At 38.6% G+C, this 24,793-nt stretch overlaps 1 protein-coding gene across 2 annotated transcripts in view; it reads right to left on the reverse strand.

The window, feature by feature from the left end:
• Window positions 1-24,793, reverse strand: part of klhdc8b (kelch domain containing 8B) — a 144,436-nt gene that overhangs the window by 42,702 nt on the left and 76,941 nt on the right. For both annotated transcript variants that reach the window (XM_081386216.1, XM_081386217.1), the window contains exon 5: window positions 7,615-7,779. In XM_081386216.1, the coding sequence (XP_081242342.1) occupies window positions 7,615-7,779 (165 nt within the window). The remainder of the gene's footprint in view (window positions 1-7,614; window positions 7,780-24,793) is intronic.

A 24,793-nucleotide genomic window follows, 5' to 3' on the forward strand; every position in this document is an offset into this window, starting at 1 on the left:
GTGGTGATCTTTAGGAGGAAACGCACATGAACATATTCTCCTTCATCTACATTCAAGCAATCTCTACTGAATTCACCACATTAATATTCAGTTTGTGAGCTGTAAAAAAGAAGAAGTTAAAAACACAGTTGTACTTGCAGCGAGAGAATGACAGCCCAGGTGTGTAACACAGTAATGAGGGCGTGTCTGCTTCACTAGGCTGAACAATCATATGTTGGCATGGGAAGATGATGTTGCCCATCACGTATGTGTGTGTGTGTGTGTGTGTGTGTGTGTGTAGGGAGGCAGAGTTTTATTTACTTCTCAAAGAGTGACAGGGCAGTTGATAGCCTACTTGTTCAAGTTCAAGTTCAGATTAGCACATTTAAAACCAACCACAGTTGACCAAAGTGATTAACAATGTCAGGATACACACAAATAAAAAAATAAAAAAATGAAATAAAAAAAAAAACACAGTAGAGAATGTCACAGTAGCAAAACTCAACTCGAAATGAAAGCTAAGGAATACAGGTGGGTCTTAAAGGGTCATGAAACCCTAAACCAATTTTTCTGAGATTTTAACAGAGGTAGGTGTGTTGAACACCATAGAAGACAATGTTATAATCTGTAAAATTGAATAATAGGATATAAATGGTTAAATTTGAGTTTGTATCGGCTATTTTCGTCTTCCGGGTTTGAAATCTTCATCGAGTCCACGTCACAGGATGTGACGTTTTTCTGTACGGATCGTCCGTTGATGACTCATCGTTCTCTCATAATTATTAATGAGGCTGAGCCTTCATATCCAATGAGAAGACACTTCACTGAATTAATCATGATACCACGTGGATCTTTCCAAAGACAGACATGTCAAACTGTGATATCGCGTAGTAGATGAGAGAGGCAATGATGGGACGCGCGTTTGTTTTCATGGTGCAAAAGTTCCAGTGCATCTTTCCCCGCGGTGCTGCCAGGGCTGGACTCTGACTGCGGGCGGTTGGTTGGCCATCAACCACGGGCACATCTAAATTATATGTGTGTGTAGCAACCATTCAACTGGAGAATGGTGGACTTCAGCCTTGAACACCAATGCAGGTTTCGTCTTGCTAGTGATGCGGTCCCGAGGACTTTTCTATCGCTTCAGAGGTGTGTGTGTGTGTGTGTTTGTGTCTAAATGTAACCCTGACCGTTTTTACTTGTTTTTTTGTTAAATAATCACTCGTTATTAAAATGTAGATATTTCGATAATACATCAACGCATGCTTAGTTTGTGCAAATTTATGTCACATTCATTGTCCATCTTTAGTGGGTTTAGGGGGCGCGTAGTCTAGGCTATTTACGGAACGTTTTTTTTTTTAAGCGGAAAATTTATTATTTTCAAATATATGCATTTATAGTGTTAGTGTATATAAACAAATATATATTTTATAATGGCCGATATGCATGTACATGTATATGTTTTAAATAGAATGATTACTGTAGTAGGCTAATATGTGTAGCAGGGCATTCAGTTACTTTTTAAGGACAAAAATAAGGTGTCAGTGTATTTCATTAGACTTTAACTTTGCCAGCTATAAAAAATCTAGCATTTCCTCACGTTTTACCACTGACAGTGACGGTCGATATGCATTGGCCACTGGCTTTGACCACACCAACTCCCCCTCCCTTCTTCTCACAGCCACCACGCCCATTTAAGTTGCATTTTTCAAAAAGATTTTGAGCTAGACTTGAGCTGAAAGAGGGGGGTTTCATGACCCTTTAAGCAACGACTTAATTTTCAGCAGTCCGAGCTGTTCTTATATGAACCGGTAGACTATTCCAGAGATTAGGACCAGCCACTGAGAAAGCTCGGTCACCTTACTTGCACCTTGCACACAGGCTTGTGTCTGACCCAGGCACGTGCAGAGGGGGGGGGGGGGGGGCGTTGGGTGCTCGAGCACCTGCCCCTTTGCCCCTTGGTGCCCAAAGTGCCCTTTTGTCAAGGCAAAATTTCCTTTCCTTTTTTGTAATTAAAGGCCCTTTTGTGGATGCCTGCCCAACCTAACTATTAGTAAAATTAATTATTAATAATTTAGCCGTAAATGAAATGACCCACATGATGACCTTTCACCTGACGAACTCATCCGGGACGATTCCAATCCTCACCCTGCACCGTCGGCACGCACATATTTTAATTTCGCGCGGCTACGCGCACTACCAGAAGATATCTTCAAATCTGCGGCTGCTGGTAAGGGGCGTTTCATTCTCAGCGAAGTGATTTTGATGTTTGTTTACTTATTATTATTATTTTACAAGGACGACGTGAAGAGAGCATGCAGAGATGTTGTTTATATTGCAGTGTGTAGGCTGTAGTGTAGAAGTAACTGTTTTCCTGAATGGCATCAAGATTGAAACCGAGACTGATTTCATAACAGGTCAATAAACAAATAGTTAAAATTAAGTCACTTACATTTTAGACGCAATGACTGTTTTTGTTCTGTTTCAGCAGCGAAAATAGTTCCAAACAAAGATCACCGCAGAACCATAGCGCATCTCACAGGCTGCAACACTTGTTGCAGCGGCACTGAATGATTCAGCGTTTTGAACGAATCGGTTGAGTCAAAGATTCAATTACTCATTCACAAACTGCCTCATTCCAAATTGTCTCTGCTCATTCTCATGCTCATTCTGAATAAATCAGCTTTTTGAACGAATCGTTTGAATGAATGACTCAATGACTCGCTCATTAAGACGGTCGCCTGCCGCCTCCTGCTGGCGGTTTAGTTTCATAAAGTATCATCTTTTCAACATTCCTTATTTTTGTATATTCAAAAATATTTAAAATAATCTAATTTAATACAGTTATAATTTTTCAATGTAAATTATTTAATTTGATTGGTAACAGCCTAGTGTCTTATTTTAATTGAATATATTGATCAAATTTAAGAATTTGAAATGAAAGATGGAGCAAACATTTAATAAAATTAGGGGAAAATGCCCTTTATAAAAGGTACAAAAAATTAGAGTTTTCAAACAGTGATGTAATGAAACATTGACAATTTAAGTTTGAAGGGAGTAAAGTCTCTGTTAAGGCTATTAAGGAAATGTAATTTTGCCAAAAGAAGAACTTTTATTTTATATAAATGTTAATTTTAAATCAGCCTACTTCAGTGTGATATGTTACCATGTTATCATGCTTAATACTAAGAATTTGAATAATTGTAATGTGATGATCAGATGCAGATATCTAAATCAAAGAATATAGGCAGTTTGGGGGTGGATTATTTATTTTTAACAGTGGATTCGGGTGACTCAAAGTGCACCAGATTAATGAATTTATCTTTAAAATGTACAAAATTTTCTTACGGGGGGGCATGCCCCCGGACCCCCCTAGAGGTAACAAGCTCAACCCACAAAAATACTGTGGGAAACACATTAGGCTTTATGATGATCTACAAAAAAATACTAATACTATTAAAATACATTATTAGGATTCTTTTTCTCCTTGTTCCATGTGTCCCCCTTTTATACTTTGAGCACCTGCCCCTCCAGAGGTCTCTGCACAGCCCCTGACCTGAAGAGAATGTCCCACAGTGCAGAGGTTAGAACGAGGACAAATCTGCCAAAAACAAGACCCCATACTGACCACCTCGCATGCTCATCAAACCCATGGGCGCAAACACACTCTGATCAACTATCAAATTTACACATACATAGTCTAACCACTCCACATGCTCAACTACATTACATTTAGTCGGGGAGCCAAAGTCTCAAAAGCTCAATAAAATGGGTTGAACCTAACAGTAGCCGCGTTTCCATTACAGATTTGCGCAAATGTTTTGCGCTATTATCTAAATATCGATAAAAAACTATTGCGAAATGACGGCGTTTCCATTAACCGATGTTATGCGACTAAAACGTCCTTTTTTCTCTCGCGGTAAGTCATTCCAAAAATCACGGCAACTGACGTTGGTTTATAACATATCACAGCCAACGCATTAGACATTATTATTATTAATGGAAGGAGTACGTGGCGTGTTATCCAAGCATCAGGGAAAGACCCTTATAATGCGAACGACACATGTTTCTGGGTGTTTCGCCCTCATTTCTGCTCCGAGGTTTTGATTGTGGCATTTCTTTGAGATTTAGAATCCAGTATTCCTATAGTCTAATTATTTTTTTTTTTTAATGAATTTAATAAAGAACTCTGTCTCGTATTCTGTCCAAACGATCCATGTAGGCTATTTTGTGTCCATTCGTTTTTCCTTTTTTAACCCGTAGTTGAAAAACGAAAAATGAACGGTTGTTGTCTTTTTAAAACGCAAAGTTGAACACCAAAATTTTAATTTGAACTGGCTACACCAACTGCTGCGCAAAAAAAAAGTAAATATCGAAGAATTTTCAGATTTTTGTTTAGGACTTTTTGCCCCTTTATTAAACATTTAAAATAGTCACAAATTAATATGGAAAACATCTCGATTTTACTGGTTTTCTAAGGCCAAATTAGAACCTGGAATTGATGTTTTCCCGCAGTGCTGAATGAGAAGAGCCATTAATATTATTAATAAACTATTGTTTTGGCTAAAATCACATCTCCATCTCCGCTGTTAAGCAGATGCGCTTTTAGAGAGAAATGCACCTTTCATACGAATTACAAAATCAGAAGGTATTAGCTTTCGATTCGAATTTGTTCGTTTTAAAGTGGACATTTCAAGCTTTAGCCTATATTTTGTTTCAGTTCTCGCGCTCCAGTTTACGGAGATCATGAAAGTGCGTCTGATTGTTTTCTTTTACTTTACAAAAGCACAACGTTTTATTTTGTTATTGTGAGTTTACACAAATAAAAGTAGTTGAGAATAATGTATTATTATTTTCTGTATGGCCAGAAATGATAGAGTATTTTTAAGTTGTTTCCACTGTTGATAGGAAAATGCAAGTGTTCACGCCCGCGCCTCTGTGCCATGCAGTGCGCGCTCCTCACGCTTTGTTCTTTTTTTGCATAAAAGCGTCTTCTAAATATAGCCTATTAAATGTTAAAATAAAATAATATAAAATAATTATTAGGCCTATTTGCGTAGCTATACATGGACCTCAAACACACCGCGTCTTCTAAGTCAGGTGACTGTAAATGCGCAAAAACTGTTTCCATTGCAGTTTTGCGAAATATTCCTTTTTCGAATTGCCTGAAAAACCACCTCATGAGAGCGTAAAAACTTTTTTGCGATAAACGGGAGTTTTTGCGAAATTGACGTGTTTCCATTGAGCGTATTTTTAATTCGCAATTTCAATTTGCGCAATTTGAAGGGTAATGGAAACGCGGCTATTGTCTGCCATACTTTTTATTCATGTTTTTTCTGTTAACTTTGACCCTAAGAACTAATAATTTGGAGGGTCTGCTCTGCCGGAAATATCGCGAAAAAAAAAATTGTGGCCATTTTAGTGTATGCACCCTTTATTTTTTATCTGAAATTTTTTTTTTTTCCTCAAATCCTCAGTGGGTTGAGTAGGCTGTCAATAAATGAATTCCAGATACACAGAAAACATGTGCTGACAACATCCACTGAAAAAATAACTCTTAAAACACATTTCTACATGATTTTGCATCAATTTAATGCAAAAAAGTAGGTGTTTTCTCACTTTTTCCCAATATTTTCATCTTTACTTCATTGGCAATCAACTTTTCCCCAAGTTATGACAGTCAATGTGTCATTCTTTTCACCTAACAGTATACTCATTCCACAGAAAAAAATACAAAAAATCCAACCAAAATCAATGGATCTGTGATGATTTCACTACTAGTTGATCATAAAGGGTGCATACACTAAAATGGGCACAATTTTTTTTCGCGATATTTCCGGCAGAGCAGACCCTCCAATTGTTGGTTCTTAGGGTCAAAGTTAACAGAAAAAACACAAATAAAAAGTATGGCAGACCATGTCAGGTTCAACCCATTTTTGAGACTTTGGCTCTCCGACTAATTGCAGTAAAGGTATAATTTTTTCCCTAGTTTTTTATTCCTTGACACACACACCTAAATGGTAATTGGCTAACTATTAACACTAATAAAAAATAAATAAAAAATAAAAAATCATTATTTAAATTGTTTTTCTTTGTGTCCGGCACTACTAATTATATAAACTAATTATTTTTTACTCCAAATCGTGTGGGTGTGACTATTAAGTCTCTTAAAACATCCAACAATTTTACCTTTTTATGGCAAGGCAAGGTTAGTTCAGGTTAAATGCTATTTGGTGCAACATCCCAAAAACATTAATATGAATTAAATTCCCTTTTGCGCCTTCTTTGCGCTTGAATATTTAAATTGGCAAGGCTTACATTTTCGTGACGATGCAGCACTGGCCCGTCAACCATCCCGAGCATCGTTCACGTTTGTGTTTTCACAATTTTGTTAGAACACATAAAAATGTTACCGGCCAACTGGTGATTCATATACTCACCAACATTGATTTTTACACGTATTTGCCGCTTGGTGAGTGTTAATTTTAGGCCCTGCTTATAAACAACATATACATGAGCAAACATGCATACTCTTACACACAAACACTAACATGCAGAGCAGGAAATAGCCACTTAGGGTCTGTGTCTCTTTCACTCAGGCCAAAACAGGCCACTGGTGGCAGCAACTTGCAGCCTAAGGCTGCGGTTATTTTAAAAGACAGGCTGATTTTATCATGAGAACCAGCAGTGAAGCTTTCCATTTAATGCTCCTTTGTGATTTCCAACACCAATGTAAGAAGTGAACAATTCTGCTGTAAAGCGTCAGATCCCTGCAGCATATTGCAGTGCAGATTTCACTTCCCCTACTGAGAAATGACTCCACGCCACAGTTCTTATCAGCCCTGGCACGGCATGAACAATTACCAGGTGTTGTTACCATATCTGCTGCTCCTAGAGAGTATTGTGACACAGTCTGACATGGAAAATAAGATGCATTTTAATTATTGGCTAGCCTACACCGTCTGTTAATAGAGCAATGTATGTTTATATATTTATAACACTTCCGTTCAGAACTTTGGGGTCAGTAACTTTTACTCAACAAGGATGCATTAAATTGATCAAAATTGACAGTAAAAACATTTATAATGTTATAAAAGATTTCTATTTCAAATAAACGCTGTTCTTTTGACCTTCATCAAAACATCCTGAAAGAAAATATATCACGGTTTCCACAAACATATTAGGCAGCACAAATATTTTTAACATTGATAATAATAAGAAATGTTTCTTGAGCAGTAAAATCAGCATATTAGAATGATTTCTGAAGGATCATGTGACACTGAAATGACAAGTAATAATGCTGAAAATTCAGCTTAGGAATTTCACAGGAAAATCACAGGAATAAATTACATTTTAACTGTATTAATATAGAAAACTGTATTTTTTAACTGTTAAAGTTCAGCAGCAGTCAAAATGAGTTGAATTTGAGCATTTAAAAAAAACAATATGGTAGCTTTGGATTTGAACTGCGGCTCCCCTTTCACACTAAACAAATGTTTTACCATTAGACACTGCTGTATGTTTGCCTGTCCTTTTTTATTATTTGGTCATGTCTTATTACTCCTAGGGAACCAAGAGTGTGTTTCTGACAAACAACAGAATTATTCAGATTTATGAGATAATTTTGTGAGGCCTTACCCAGAACATAGATCTTGTTACCGCGCACGAAGGAGAAGGCTCCGTAGCGGGGTGTGGGCATGGAGGTGAGGGGCAGCCATTGGTCTTTTGTCGGCTCATACAGCCTCACTGAGGCCTGAGGGGTCGTGTCGGCTCCCATCCCGCCCAATGCATACACCTTACCATCTGAGAGGGACAGAGAGAAAGAGACTGTAATTATTTTGAACTCTGTTTCCAAGTCTCCCACATCTCTTATTAAACAATAATAGAGAGCAGATGCCGGAGAGCAGAATCTCTGTAGACATGCTCTTTTTTTCCCTCAGCTCCAGCTATTTTAAGGTTTACTTAAATTCCAACACTAAACCTCACAGTCCAAATTTGTTCTCTTCCCCTAAGGGGATAGAACATTAAAAATGAATGTGTTCACATACAGTAACTGACCCAACATTTTTAACTTTCCCACAAACTTTTCTATTATAGCTCAACCAAAAGATATAGTATGTCACTAAAAGACATTTATTCAAACCTTCCGGCTTACTCTGGAATGAATTAATTTCACATGCTTGTTCACACTGGTTAGTGCTACTTTGCTGAAGGTGGATAGAAGTAGATGTCACCATAGATGGGTTAAAGGGATAGTTCACTTTGAAATTAAATTTTGGTATGTTTTAGCTTACCTCAAGAGCATCCAAGATGTAGGTGTCATTTTTCTGCAGTAGTTTCAATTTTGATATTTTTAGGTCAAACCGTTCTTGTCTGACAGTCATATCATGCAGGTCTATGGTCTCAAAGAGCATGCACAGAGTCCAAATTAAAACAATTCCCCATCGTCCAAATTAAACAATTCCCCATCGTAAGTACACATTGATGGCCTAAGACACGAAACGAGAGGTTTGTGTGAGAAAACGAACAGTATTTATATCATTTTTACCTCTTATACACAGCCACGTCCAAGTGATCTGAGGGCGCGCGCGCATCCTGGTGTGTGACGAGTACGCAGACTGGTGCATAGATATATACACTAGATGTCGCATTAAAGACATTCGTTCCAATGAACTAGATGTCGCCTTGGCTATGGCAGTGTATATATCTATGCACCAGTCTGCGCACACGTCACACACCAGGATGCGCGCGCACCCTCAGATCACTTGGACGTGTGCTGTGTTCAAGAGGTAAAAACGATATAAATACTGTCCGTTTTCTCACACAAACCGCTCGTTTCGTGTCTTAGGCCATCAATGTGTACTTACGATGGGGAATTGTTTAATTTGGACGATGGGGAATTGTTTTAATTTGGACTCTGTGCATGCTCTTTGAGACAGTGACCATAGACCTGCATGATATGACTGTCAGACAAGAACGGTTTGACCTAAAAATATCAAAATTGAAACTACTGCGGAAAAAAAGACACCTACATCTTGGATGCCCTTGAGGTAAGCTAAAACATACCAAAATTTAATTTCAAAGTGAACTATCCCTTTAACTTATAGGTGAATGGTAATATAACATAACGGACATGTTTAAGAAGCCTGGTGTACTTACAACAAATATTTCAAAACTACAATCTTAATTGTACAAACCTCAAACTTCAAACAAAATCTATAAAGCCTAATTTACATTTTAGAAGAAAGCATGTTGGCACACAAAGGAATGGTAGAGACTTAATTCAATACTTATACTCTTCCTCTAATGCGAACACTTTCTGCATTGTTTGGATCTAAAGCCAAGAACTCATCTGTGCTATTTTTACAAACCCCATTCTGACTGCTGTGTGAACTAGTTTGCATACTAATGTTCAGATAATGAGAACTGTGTGTTAAGTGAGGTTGTGATGACATTGTGATGGTATCTAAATGCTGGTGCTTTCAACACGAGAACGGTGTAAAATGATTCATTTGTGTTAAGGGTTTTGAAAAGAAAATTTGCAACTTGTGTTAGTTAGTCAAAATAGTTTTGAGAAAGTAGTCTTTCTTTGGAAAATGATCGTTTAGATAAGAATCTTTCAGCTGCTTTTGCTTCAGGAACCAGACGTTAACTGTTTCAAAAGTTCCAAAATAGTAAAATAAAATAAAAAATATATATATTTTAATTTATATAATATAATAAAATAACTATTGCTAACAGAACGGAATGGCTAACTAAAACTGTAACTAATCCAATGGGTGTAATGCATGACTACAATTAGGCAAAGCACCAGATAAAATACATTATATCCCACTCTGATATTACTTAACATGTTTGAAAAAGCTGTTAGTTTAGTTTAGGCTAAACTCTAATGTAAAAAGTGACCTTCATGAAGTTTTCAAGGGGAATGCTAATACAGCACAGCAGTGAAATTAGAATATGGAGAGAAATGCAGCATCAGCAAAGAGAACAGCCTTGCTGCAGCACAGCCAACAGCTAATGGAGAGAGAGAGAGAGAGAGAGAGGGAGAGGGAGAGGGAGAGGGAGAGGGAGAGGGAGAGGGAGAGGGAGAGAGAGAGAGAGAGAGAGAGAGAGAGAGAGAGAGAGAGAGAGAGAGAGAGAGAGAGAGAGAGAGAGAGAGAGAGAGAGAGAGAGAGAGAGAGAGAGAGAGAGAGAGAGAGAGAGAGAGAGAGAGAGAGAGAGAGAGAGAGAGAGAGAGAGAGAGAGAGAGAGAGAGAGAGAGAGAGAGAGAGAGAGAGAGAGAGAGAGAGAGAGAGAGATGTACATTCAATGGTTGAAGAGTAAAGCACACTTATATTGATGGTAGTCTTAATTTAATTGAACTGTCAATGAGATGTGAGCATGTGACAAAGGGCATAGGAGGAGTATTGACTCTGACTGATGAAAGAGTACGAGTTATTACAGCACAGAAACACAAACACAAACATGAAGACATCAGGATCATCCCAGGAGGAAACAGCATTAATGATCACCATATGGAGCACTTAAGAGGACTGTGAGAGATAATGTATGTTAGTAAAACAGTTTCTGTAAGTATTCTCTCTTAGCATGACTGCAGCAGCTACTGACTCAGACATCTGCAGTACTCTGGGACAGCAACCTGTGACTAGATTTAAAAGGTTTTTAGTCATCTACCATCTCCCACCATCTAACAGCAGGGCCTAGACCATGCTAAATCAAACCTTGAACCCCTCGAGAAAGCTCCTGTTGAATTCTTAATTCCTTCTCGTTTTGCCTCTCTCCAACGAAAAAGCTATTTTAGTTCTACTGTATTAAAATGAAGAGCAATGTATGTGCATTAGCTGTGTAATTGGTTGTCGCAAAGAATGATGGGAAGCTTGGTCATGCAACCATGTCTCCTTAAAAAATGGATAAATGAATAGTATTATCTAGCAAGCTTTATCACTATTCTCCATCAACAGTACAGCAAATGCAGACAAGCCAAATTGTACCCTTATGGTTATATCTCATGATTCTGTAAATACTAATTTACTTCCACCTAAATTGTAAATAACATAACATTTAAATAAAGCTTAAATCAAATAAAATATTAGATGAAAAACTTGAGTAAAATAAAATTATAAAACTGAAAAAATAAAAAAAAATAAAAAAGGTAAAATCTTACAAAATGTATAAATACTATAATGCACACAAATAATACTACAATAACACTTGCTTTAATTGACATCCCTCTACTTCAGCTTCAGAATATTGAAAATAGAATATTATGGTGCCATCCACATGTACTCACACATATGATTGCTTTGACATGATTCAAATCCAGATTATAATTTTTGTGCTGTGACAGAGAGTGATGGGAAATGTAGTTTTGTCAATAACCTGTCACCTCCTTAACTGCCTAAGTATATTCTCTATTAGAAAGACTTTGTTTAGCAATTCGATATTTGCGCAGAGATTATTGCAATGCTGATTAGGGCTCAAAAGCAACAGTGAAAGCAATGCTGTTACCTGCATTCTGACACAAAATCTACTTTATCTCTTTTTTGTGGCTTTTTATATGTGAACATTTTTCATTTTTTTGGCCTTTTTTAGAGCTTGACAACCACAAGTCACTTTAAATTGTCTGCATGACGGGTGCAAAAACATTTCAACCCCAATCACCTTAAAAAAAAAAAACTGAATACGGGTTCGGAACAACACGAGTATGAATAAACAATAACAGAATTTTAATTTTTGAGGCGATCAGTCAATTTAAAATCCTCACTGACAGTGAAAGGAGAAAGTATTTTAGCAACTGAAAAATTACACATCTATTACATCATCACCCAGAAAGAGAGAAGACCGTGAGAAAGCAACAGTGAAAATAAGAGGTCTTTCAAGGCTTGTGTGTAAATGACAGAGGAAAACAACACTCAAAGATCATGACCACCATCTTCACTTTCATCCTCTTCACTGAATTCATTCTGATGACCACAAATGATTTCTCCAGTTTGATTCGATATGGTCTGACATGTTCAAGACTGTGTAAAGATTGAGCGAGACTGAGCGAAAGAGCAGGACAGAAATATCTGAAAAGTGCATCTAATGGCTTAAGAAACTAAAGTACTCAAGTTTTCCAGTCCCACTTTATATCGGTGTCTTTAACTGCTATTTACTAACATTTCAACTCATATTGATACAATGCACATTGTTTAAATGCATGTTTTTATATTACTTATATTTAAAAAATGCCTGCATATAATCACATAAGTAATTAATTCCTGTAATTACATCTATGGGTGTTTTCACAAATAGTTCATTTTAAAAGAACCACATCCAGTTCACTTAAAGTGAACCAGAAAGCGAACTTCTGGTCCCGGTTCCTTTTTTGATCCTCTTCTGCATTGAAGTGATCTCAGAGCCTTTCTTGTTCACACCACAACCTCAAAAGAACTCAGATCCCAGCTTTCTGTGCATTTTGCATGTGCACACTTCCACCTTCGACAACATCTGTCAGACAAGCACAAGCGCTTGCAGCCAAAATTTTATCCAGGTTGCCGTAGAAGGGACAGGAATATGGAAGCAGATCAGTCTCATTATTAATTCACGCAAAAAAATTGATTCACACATGCATAGACAATTTCACATGCATGAAACTAAGTTCACGTGCACAAAAAAAACAAGTTACGCGGTAAACCAATCACAACAGACTGAGCTGTCTGGCCAATCAGAGCAGAGTAGCTCGCGGAAAGGCGGGATTTAGAGAGATTGATTCATCTGACGAGTCGTTTGAGCTGTGTGTACATTGTTAGCTGTGTGATTTTATATATGTACATGTCTGAAATCTATTACTTGGACACAGTCACCTCTGATCACTCCAAATTATTATGCATTTTCTGTAAAGCACAATATGTTGTGAAAAGCTTTATACAAATAAATGTGAATTGAACTGAACTTTATTTTAAAGGTGTCCATGTTAAAGTGTAATTACACATTTAATGACTGAGTAATAACAATTTACATGTACTTACTACAGGATTAGGTTTTAGTTTAGAGTTAGTTGCATGTAATTATGCATAATTTATAGTTACTACTACAGTAATTACATGTAATGTGTAACAAGGACACTGTAAAATAAAGTGTTTTCTATAAAAATGTGTAATATATCAAGCAATTCCACAGATAGACATTCCTCAGTTTTAGTCGTAAACATACACGGCAGAGAAAACAATCAGCAGGACATTTTGTTGAATGCTCGTCATATATTTTGGGGTATATCTCCAAAATCTCACTCTTCATTACTGTCAATCTTTATGTCAGACGGCGCGTGGTTTCAGTCCAGTGTGAAATGACAAATTGCCAGTTGCTAGAAATATATCATAGTGTCTGGTTAGGGCACGGTGTCAGTTGTCAGACAACAGACAGAATCCAAATGTCTGTGTTCACTCATTATTGAATGTCAATCACTCGTTAAGCAACCTCTCACAACAAGATATCAAAAATAATATCCATCCATATATTGCACTATACATATTCCTGGCTACTCAGAAGAAAACTTTAACTTTTTGTATTTAAAAAGAACTTTTCACCTTTCTGTCACAGTAAGTCCCTGGCCATATATTTCATCTAAATTAAACAAGCCTTTGGAAATAGTTCTGTCCTTTTTAATAGCTCCTCTTTCCCCTAAGGACTGAGGACAGCATCAGCGCTTATTCTTTTCGTATTTCTGACATCTTTATAATATATATTGTTAGGAGATCTTTAAAGGAATATTTCTTGTACAGAAACTATTTGGTGTATTATAATCATAATACATGTCATTATAGTGCAGATAACTGAATAATAGCCTACATCATTAAACTACTGCAATCGTTGTATATTGTTACATAACTTAGATACGATTTATGCTGTGATTGATTTATCATACAGTGTGACAAGCAAAATAATGTCTTAGCATATGATTTAATGTCACGCTGTGTTTCATGCTGTTAGGTCAATCCGCGGCCAAACTGAACTCAGCCGGGCATTATTGTAACAGTTCCTCGTTCTGCATGGGAAAATGTTTAACCACATTGCACCATATCCAATGCTTTTATAAACAGACTTCAGATTTTAAGTTTGCTCAAATTTATTCCATACATATTAACCCTGTAAAGCCTAACATACAAAATAATAATCAGTTTTTTTAATGGAACATGTTTAACCTTTAGACAAAGTATATATATATTTTTAAAGTTTGCATGTGTGTTTTTTTGTAGCAAATTTGACACTTTTATATCCCTTTTGTAGTACGATATAGTGAGAATATGGAGAATATTGAATATGGAGAATATTAAATATGGAGAATATGGAGCTCATAATCGAGGAGGGGGAAAAACAACTCCCAAATTGAGCAAAGAATTAGCAATTTTGTGCAGTTGTTATGGCCAAAAAGTAAGATGACGTATTGATGCTTGTAATATAAATCAATGCACTTATATAAAATGCATATAATTATCAGTTGTCATTTTATATCGCATTTTATTGTCATTTTATGATCAAAGCTATGTAGTTTTTTGGGGCAAAACATATAATGCAATACAATGACAGAGATGTAAAAATAAAATTTCTTCAAAAACCTGATGTATTACTATTTGATACTCACATTTAAACATTTACAATTTTTTTTTTAAATGAATAATCAGGTTAACTTAATTTGCTTCTGTCCAGTAAGTATTTTTTTCTTTTTTTTCTTCTTCTTCTGTCCAGTTAGTGTTTTTTAAATACTACTAATAATGTAGAAGTTTATCTTTATGTTTACTTACCAATAACCTGAAGATGGAAATTTTTAGAACTATACTTAAAAGACTTTTACTTACTAAACAAGTCTGAACTATCAACCTGATTAAAGAAGGAATTCAGTGGATTGGGTAGAACAGGTTTCTCAGTTAGTTATTATCACATTGATAATTTAGAGGCTTTAGAAATTTGCATATCAAATATCTAAGCCATGAAAGAATAAAGGCTTTTTATATTTTCCTAAAAACTAATTACTCAAGTGCCTTGGATTGTTTTTTCTTATGAATGATAGGCTTTAAAGGGTTAAGCTCCTTATTTAAAAGATGATTCAAGTGTGCTAAGATGAAAACACATTTCAGTAATACAACATGAGCATTCAGAATTCAAATTACAAAAAAAATAATAATTATGTTCATGCTAGAAATTATTAAACATGGACAAAAAAAAAAGTCAGTTTGTCTTCATCACACTGGACCTTAAAAAAACACATCTTGTCAACCACCCAAATAAGAAAATAAAGTCAAACTTTCAGTAGTACAGACAGTACAGCACATGCTAGCTGGGAGCACAGTGCTTTAAAATCAAGGATATATAGCCAGTGAATCACCTGTCATTATCCCAAGCCTCCATCTACAAGCTGTTTTCTCCAATCAATCTAAACTCAACCCACCCACCTCGAATTCATCTATTTCGCCCCTCTGCACCCTCGCTGAGTTCGTCACCCCCTGCAGACTGCACTGTCCAATCACACGCAGTCACTTCTAATTAGAGCTCTCTGTTCTGATCAACATTCGTCGCCCAGGGAGACCCCATAGCAACCAAACACGTACTCTGAGACAATTAGGAAGTAGTGGCCTGACAAGATAAAGCAGAGAAAAACACACATGCATAAGCTTGCATCAAACCAGAGCATACAACTAAACAAACAAATCATGTATTAATTCACATGGCAACTGTAATTTGGTCAACAAATGCACAAACATGCTCGTCCGACCACACAGCTGTTTCCAACCTTCCCGTATGACAGAAAGACCCTTATTAAACAGACCACCTGCTGCTGGTCTTCCTCTTCTATTTTCATGACTGCAAGCAGGAAATATGGTCTTAATCTCATCACATCTCTTTCTGGATGTATAAACTGGTTAAGCTTTCTCCCAAAATAGATGCCTTGCCTCAAGCCAAAGCACATGATCATTCCTGCAGTTGATCTTCAGCTTTGAGTTCACAGCAGCCTTCCAAATATTCCATGAACCATGACACTGAACCCAGAACAGGGAGACATCAGACTAGAGGAGTGACAGCCAGAGACTCGCACAGGACTTGTTGTCCCTGAGGAGGCAACTAGTACAGACATTTGTGATTTTAATCCCATCTGAAACCAAACAAGTCTGTGTTTTTTGCTCTTTGGTAAAAATACTTGGGTAAAAATAACAGATCAAATTATCTACTGCATTTTGGCTAACATGGAGGTCTTCTGAGAAATCAAATTCTTTCAAATCTTGAAATAAGAATATTTATGATTGCAATATATATATTTTCACAACAATTCTACTTGTTTATTTTGACCTTCACTGAATAACAAAAGCAATGTAACTAACACATACTTTTTAAATGTGACTTAATTTCATATACTGTAAGGATGCATTGAACTGATTAAAAGTGACAGTAAAGACATATATAATACTACAAGATATTTCTATTTCAAATATTTCCATTTCAAATAAATGCTGTCAAAAACTTTGCATTCATCAAAGAAACCCAGTTTCCATGAAAATATTAAGCAGCTCAATTGTTTTCAACATTGATAATAATAAGAAATGTTTCTTGAGCAGCAAATAATCATATTAGAATGATTTCTGAAGGATCATGTGACACTGAAGACTGGAGTAATGGTGCTGAAAATTCATTTTAATATATATAAATTGTAATATATTTTCACAGTTTTACTGTTTTTATTGTATTTTTGATCAAATAAATGCAGTCTTTGTGAGCATAAGAGACTTTCAAAAACATAACTTTCTGAAAAGTGGTCACATTTCATTCAATATATTTATCATGATTATTTTATTCAATTATCAGCATTAGTTTTTAAATGGAAAAAAGTATTAATGGGTTTTTATGTATTTAGTAAGTGGGTCATTTGCAAGGGGATCCACACATTTGTCGTTCCTTGGCATCAAAAAGTTAAACAATTCCTGCTTTACAAAACTAACCAAGTTGAAATAGCGTTAAAGGATCACTTTACAAAAACGAATCCTGTCCAAATGGTGATTTAGACAGGAATTTGATGTATCTTGAACTGAAGTAAGATCACTGTCAAAGAGCCAGAACTGACTGATCTCCAAAAGCAGTGCTGCATCATCTCCAGTGAGTTAAATGACTGATATTTACAGAGAGATTCAGAGGTGGTGTGGCAGGAGATGGGCGCAGTGTTTTAATAAGTGAGCTTAAAGACTTCAGGCGTCCCAACAAGAGTCTGCTGATAACAAGGGCATCGTCGCCCATCATGCCATTTAAAGGCCACTTATTTCTGTCTTTCACAAAAGCAAAATCAATATTCAAAATCACTAGAGGCTCTCAGAATATGGAACTGATAACAGCAGGATGTATTCTCTACAAAGTCTAAAAGGAGGAGGAGAAAAAATGTCAATAATTCACTGAAGGATGAAATTTAGGAAGCCTGCACAGCTTTAAATGGATAGAGAGCATCCAAACAAGGAAGAGAATGTGTTTGTACCAATAAATGACAGTCTGTTATTCAGCTCTATTTGTGCACCTTCTTGCCCCTCGATCAACACAGTGCTCTTGAAAGAAAGAGGTGGAAAGTGCTTACACACGCCGGAAAACATTGTTCCCTTCAAGCACCACAGACGGTGACTCACTGAAAACCAAACAGCCCTTTTTTTATATTCAGAGAAAAGAAATGACGGGACCTTTTCAATAACCTTTTTCTGCTTTGGACAGAGGCTCTGTATTATACAATAATATTCAAACCATTTCAAAGAAAGAAATGATAAAGGGATGATATTTCGAACAGGAACTTCCTCTAGCATTGATGTGCGGCACACAGAAGAGAGGAGAAATGGGGCTGAATTGCAAGAGTGACTTTCCTGGGGTTTATTTTTTACAATACATCTTAATAGAAGGCAGGCCTGCTGCTGTAAACATCACCTTTAAAGGACACCAGCCGGTCTGAACTTTCTCAAATTTGCTCTTCCAACTTATACTTAATACACTCACATGACATATTTAATTGAATGTGAACAAGAATGAGGCTGAGAGAGGTTCAGTTTGTTCGTACAGTTTTAAGGTCACATGTCATGTCTAATTTTAATACCATGTTATCTCCCCCCTGAAAATGTATGGAAAGACACATTACCAAATGTTTTCTAGGCTGCATGAATGAGATACATAATTGTAGGGCACATTTAGACATGAGTAGATTGGATTTATACGTAAATCGTCCATAAAATTATTCTTGCCTATTTACTGTATCAATTAAGCATGGGTTTTCCAATTGATTCATACGAACATTAATTCTGCCTTTTTATGAATGAGGCCCATTGAACAGACTGTAAATCCATTCCTCACAGCCCTGTTATTGTCCATGTCTCCAACAATTTACAGGAAAAGTTCATTCAAAAACATTTTTGCTTTATTTGTCATTCCAAACCCATTTTTTGATGCATTTGATTTTCTTTCTTCCATAGGCCACAGAAGGAGGGTCCATACAATGAACGTAAACGGTGAACAGATTTACTATTAAAAGAAGAAAGAAAAATGTACTATAAAAGTAGTGTAACTTGGACAAATTGTCAAGTCTTGTGAAGATTTGTACACGAGTTTTAAGTCAAATCTCACATGTGCAATTTAAATATGTGTATATCAAAATTTGTCATATTATTATGCATAACAAGATACACAAGATCCTAATGATGAATATGACGTCAATCCTGGTATGATTCCTTGACACGCCATATTTGAATATATGAATGTCAATGAGATAGCTACGATAGAGGGTTAGATTATCAGTAAATGAATTAAATTTGAGTCTTTACCCACACACAAAGCTGTTGTCACGGTGTGTTTGCAGGCAGACAGACGAAGACAGATGAATAATGTTCCAACGAAGTTTAATAGCAAATATACTTCGCACCAGGCGAACAGGCATAAACAAACACCACTAAATGTGAACGTGACCAGACAAATAGTGAAGACAGGGGTACAACTATTTAGTGAACTAAACAAATGAATTAATAATTTAATCACGGCTGGAACAAATTAACTAATAATGACGTGACCATGGTAACTAAAGAGGGGCAGGAAATCAAACAAAGGAAGGCATGAACTGAAGAAATACAAACTAAAAGCTTGAACTGATGGTGACAGCTATCGTGTAATATAAAACGCCTCAAGTCACAAGTTTCATTGACTGGTTTTATGATTTTTAGCACCTGACAGACCCTAGTCATCTTTAACATTTATTATAATATAAAGAGTAGCATAGACATTCTGCTGAACATCTCCTTTTGTGTCTCAGAGAGAAAAAAAGTCATACAGGTTTGTAACGACATGAGGGTGAGTAATTTATGACAGAATTTTCATTTTTGTGTGGACTATCCCTTTAATTATAGCATATTTTCTGACTTACTCCTTTCACAACAGGTTTTTCCCTTTCCTCCTTATTTGGTCTTAGCTTCTGGTACATTTCTCTGTTTCAACCATGGCTGTCACTCTCTATTCTCAACACTCTATCATCAGTGCTCTTTCAGAGACTGTCTTTAGTATTCATAGCACAAACGAAAAACATGCAGCAAAACAAAAGTTCATAATGACAGATTCTCCTCCTCTCTTTTCTCTAATGATCTTTTCCTCTTCAGGCCAATGATTAAAATGAGCCGTTGAAGTGGCAGTGTGCAATTTCACATTGACCTTTACTCGCCACAGCCACACACACACACACACACACACACACACACACACACACACACACACACACACACACACACACACACACACACACAAACAAACGACACACACTGGCCACAATGCAAAAGAATAATCAACTGATAACAAGCTACCATTAGACACAAGAGGCTGTTCAAGTCAACATTGCATTTTGGGTGATGAGCTGTTGTTCTGAAGAGGACAAAATAAATAAATAAATAAATAAATACGAGGACGATATAAATATGAGAAATTCTCTATCACTGCAGTGAAAGGGAGAGATGAATAAATGCCTCTCAGGTGACCTTACTATTAAAAATAATACTCAAACTCTGCTCTACAGTACATTTCTATGAAAAATAGCAGACATTTATAAAATGACATAATTACTGTATATAATTTGCAGGCGTCTGGGAGACACTATCAATATGCGGGAGACTCCCAGACCTTCCAGGAGAGGTGGGATGTCTGCAATAGAACAGAAACTACTACATTCCCATTCAGGAAATGAGATAGAAATAATGCAGAGTGTTTTGGACCAATCAGTAATGGGATTGAATAATTAAATGCAATTAAGTGAAACTCCCAAATAGAAAGAGGCAAAACTGGAAAGCACAAAATTGGTTCTGTGAATAATTGCTGTGAATAATTCATCAGTTATTTGAATAAAAAAAAAATTTGTCATGGTGATATTTGTAATAACTTCTAATAATGACTTTAAAAATGACACATTTCTAGGGATGTACTGATATTTGTCAGGATTACACCCTCAATCAGTCCTCAATCACCATCATCATTCACTCCGCCCACTCGTTCACTATCATCCGAGTTCTAATCACCACCACCTGGATTCCATCACCAGCTCACCGTTCATAAACTGCACTCACCCCTTCAGTCCTCGTCTGGTCTCGTCTCTACATGGACACACAGACTCACCTCTCGTATCCTGACACTTACATGAATACCCAACCTTCTTCAGCCTGCTGCTGTATGCTTTTGATCCCAGTCATCATCACCTGCAAGAGAGACATTGTTATTCTACAGCTAAGTCATCATAAACTGTCTATAATCTGCTTACTCACTGTTATCTCTGGAACCGATCCATTCTGCTGAATAAATTACATTATATACTTACCTTCCTGTTTGCTTCTTGTCTGAAACCTGACAGAAGACCAGACCGAAGATGCAGAATCCTTCGGATTCCGGAGAAGATCATCCACCGGCGAATCCACCTGCCGCCCCCACAACCAGCCCACAAACCGCATCACTATCTTCACTTCCGCGTTCATCGGCTACTTCGTTCACTGTCTCTGCCAGTCCCATGGCCCGACCAGCGACATTCACCGGTGAGGCGGAGGACTGCAGTGGGTTCCTTCTACAGGTATCGCTCTATTTCGCTATGCAACAACATAAATTTATCACGACTCAGCCCGTGTTGTATTCATCATCTCCCTCTTGTCCGGAAGAGCACTCCAGTGGGCGCAATCGCTATGGAATTCCAATTCCGATGCAGTTAAGTCAACTGATAGATTCATTCAACACTTTAAAGAAGTTTTTGGCCAAGCAGCAGCCGATCTCTCCGTTCATGACCAGCTCTTCAATCTTCGACAAGGAAAATCTTCCGTGAGTGATTATGCTCTTCAGTTCCATACTCTGGCGGCATCTAGTGGTTGGAACGAATCAGCGTTGATAACAGCTTTCCGTCATGGTCTTAATCCCAATATTCGACAACTATTTGTGGTCTATGATGACAGCATGGGTATTGAAAATCTTATCCAAAAGACCATCCGCGTTTCTCAGCGCTTATTTGCCTGCGATCTATCTGAACCCACTGTAAGTCTTCTGCCCTCGGTTCCATCAAGCACTCCTCCAGCACCCGAGCCCATGGAGATTGGCTCCTCTCATCTGCCTACTTCTGAACGCCAAAGACGGATACTTCATCATCTATGCCTATATTGTGCTTCAGATAAACATCTCCTCAGCACCTGTCCAGTTTGACCTCCTCGCCCAGCGGTAAGCTCCATTCAAGTGTATCCTAAAATTTAAATGTTGAATCGTACTACTGTGCATCTCCTGACCTCCCGTGTCTCTGTCTCAGCACAAGCCCTCATCGACTCTGGTTCTGCGGGGAACTTCATTTCCACAGCGCTTCTCCAAATATTGAATCTCCGTAAACGCCGTAGCCAGCAAGATCTTCAAATTCACACCATCCAGGGTAAACCGCGGGGCAGAGGTCACATCCGGTATCATACTCCTACGTTAACTCTTCGCATTGGATGCCTGCATTCTGAGGAGATCTCTTTTATGGTGCTGGAGGAGTCCACCGCTGAACTCATCCTGGGACACCCGTGGCTGGTACAACATCAACCGACCCTCCACTGGAAATCGGGTGAGATCCTACGCTGAGGAGATAACTGTCAGTCATCTTGCCTATCTTCAAGCAAGAAAAGTTCTTCTTCGTCTTCATCATCGCCCTCTCAGTCAAGATCCAAGGTTCCTGTCTATTCCACCTCCGTCGAGAGTCCCGAGGTTCTACAAAGGGTAGAAATTCCAGTGGAGTACCGGGCGTTCCAGGATGTGTTCAGCAAGAAGCTGGCGACCAAGTTACAACCTCATCGGCCATGGGACTGTGCTATCGACTTGCTACCTGGAGCAACTCTACCTAAAGGACGTGTCTATTCCCTGTCTATCCCGGAGCAGAGGGCCATGGAGGAGTATGTGGAGGAAGCATTACAACAAGAGTTCATTCGTCCATCTACCTCCCCTGCCGCTTCGAGATTCTTCTTTGTGGGTAAAAAGGACGGAGGCTTGAGGCCGTGCATCGACTACAGGAACCTCAACTCTCAGACTGTCAAATTCAGCTATCCCCTCCCTCTGGTCCCAGCAGCTCTGGAACAGCTGCGCGGAGCCCGTATCTTCTCTAAACTTGATCTCAGGAGTGCCTATAACCTCATCCGTATTCGTCATGGAGATGAATGGAAGACGGCGTTTGTGACCCCATCAGGCCACTACAAATATCAGGTTATGCCCTTCGGGCTTTCCAACCTGATGTCTTCCAGGGGTATATTAATGAGATCTTTCGTGAACACCTCAATCGTTTTGTCAGTGTACATCGACGACATCCTCATCTACCCTCTCGGAACATCATCAACACGTCATCAAGGTACTGGAAACATTGAGAAAACATCAACTGTACTTGAAACTGGAAAAATGTGAGTTCCACACCACCACTGTTCAATTCCTGGGCTACATCATTGAACAACATGGCATCCAGATGGACCAGAGGAAGGTGGAAACCATTCAGAACTGGGCAATACCATCACAGCCGTCATCAAGGTACTGGAAACATTGAGAAAACATCAACTGTACTTGAAACTGGAAAAATGTGAGTTCCACACCACCACTGTTCAATTCCTGGGCTACATCATTGACCAACATGGCATCCAGATGGACCAGAGGAAGGTGGAAACCATTCAGAACTGGGCAATACCATCATCCGTTAAAGAACTTCAAAGATTCCTTGGTTTCGCTAATTTCTATCGAAGATTCATCAATAACTACAGCTCCATCAGTGCACCCCTCACTTCAGCTCTGAAAGGCCGGCCCAAGTCTCTGTCCTTGTCACCCGATGCCATCCAGGCTTTCCAGCGCCTCAAAGAAGCCTTCACGACCGCTCCAATCCTCGCTCATCCCAATCCAGATATTCCATTTGTCGTCGAGGTTGATGCATCATCCACAGGGGTTGGAGCGGTCCTATCTTAGCGGCAGGGTGAGCCTCCCAAACTCCTTCCATGTGCCTTCTCTAAAAAGCTGTCCCCGGCGGAGTGTAATTATGACATCGGCAACCTGGAACTGCTCGCTATCAAACTAGCACTTGAGGAATGGAGGCATTGGCTGGAGGGAGCCAACCATCAGTTTGAGGTCATCACCGATCACCGCAACTTGGAATACCTCAGAGAAGCTAAGAGATTAGGTCCGTTGGACCCTCTTCTTCACTCGATTTGACTTTATAGTCACCTACCGACCTGGGAGTAGGAACTGCAGAGCAGATGCTCTCTCCCGTCTCTATCATCCTTCCACCGACGATCAGACTCCGGAACCCATTCTCCCTCCAGCCGTAATCCTAAGCCCCATCCTCTGGGATATCGATGAGCAGATCGCCCAGGAGAACCATCGCCATCCTGCTCCGCCGGGAGGTCCAGAAGGGCTCACCTACGTTCCTCAACATCTGCGTACTGCCCTTCTGGACTCAGCTCATACAGCTCCGGGCTCTGGACATCCAGGTAGCAAGTGCACCCTCTCGCTCCTCAATCAACGGTACTGGTGGCTGTCCATCTCCAGGGACGTTTCCCGTTACATCAAGGGATGCTCATTCTGCGCCATCACCAACACTCACCGTAAACTACCTGAAGGCAAACTTGTACCACTACCCATTCCCAGACGTCCATGGTCTCATATCGGTGTGGATTTTATGACCGATCTTCCTCTCTCCGAAGGAAACACTTGTGTACTTATCGTAGTCGACAGATTTTCCAAGGGATGTAAACTTATACCCCTACCTGGTCTTCCCACAGCTCTTGGTACTGCTGAGGCTCTATTCCACCATGTCTTTCGTAATTTCGTAATTCCTGAAGATATAGTTTCCGATCGAGGACCACAATTCATTTCCCATCGCCCATCGGAGTCTGATAGGCGACCTTGAGTGTCCAGAAAGGCGCCAAATAAATAAAATGTATTATTATTATTATTATTATTATTATTATTATTTCACGTGTCTGGCATGCCTTCAAACTCCTTGGAATTACCGTCAGTTTATCATCTGGATATCACCCACAGACCAACGGCCAGACTGAGCGGAAGATCCAAGAGATCGGACGCTACCTGAGGACCTACTGCCACCAGTACCAAGACAGCTGGAACCGATACCTCCCCTGGGCGGAATACGCCCAGAACTCCCTCAGACAGAACACCACCGGGCTCACCCCATTCCAGTGTATCCTCGGATATCAACCTCCACTCTTCCCTTGGCCGGGTGAGCCCTCGGAGGTTCCAGCTGTCAATTTCTGGTTCCATCAGAGCGAGGGGGTATGGGACTCAGCTCATGTGCATC

Source organism: Scardinius erythrophthalmus (assembly GCF_964197995.2).
Source record: "Scardinius erythrophthalmus genome assembly, chromosome: 15".
Classification (NCBI taxonomy): domain Eukaryota; kingdom Metazoa; phylum Chordata; class Actinopteri; order Cypriniformes; family Leuciscidae; genus Scardinius; species Scardinius erythrophthalmus.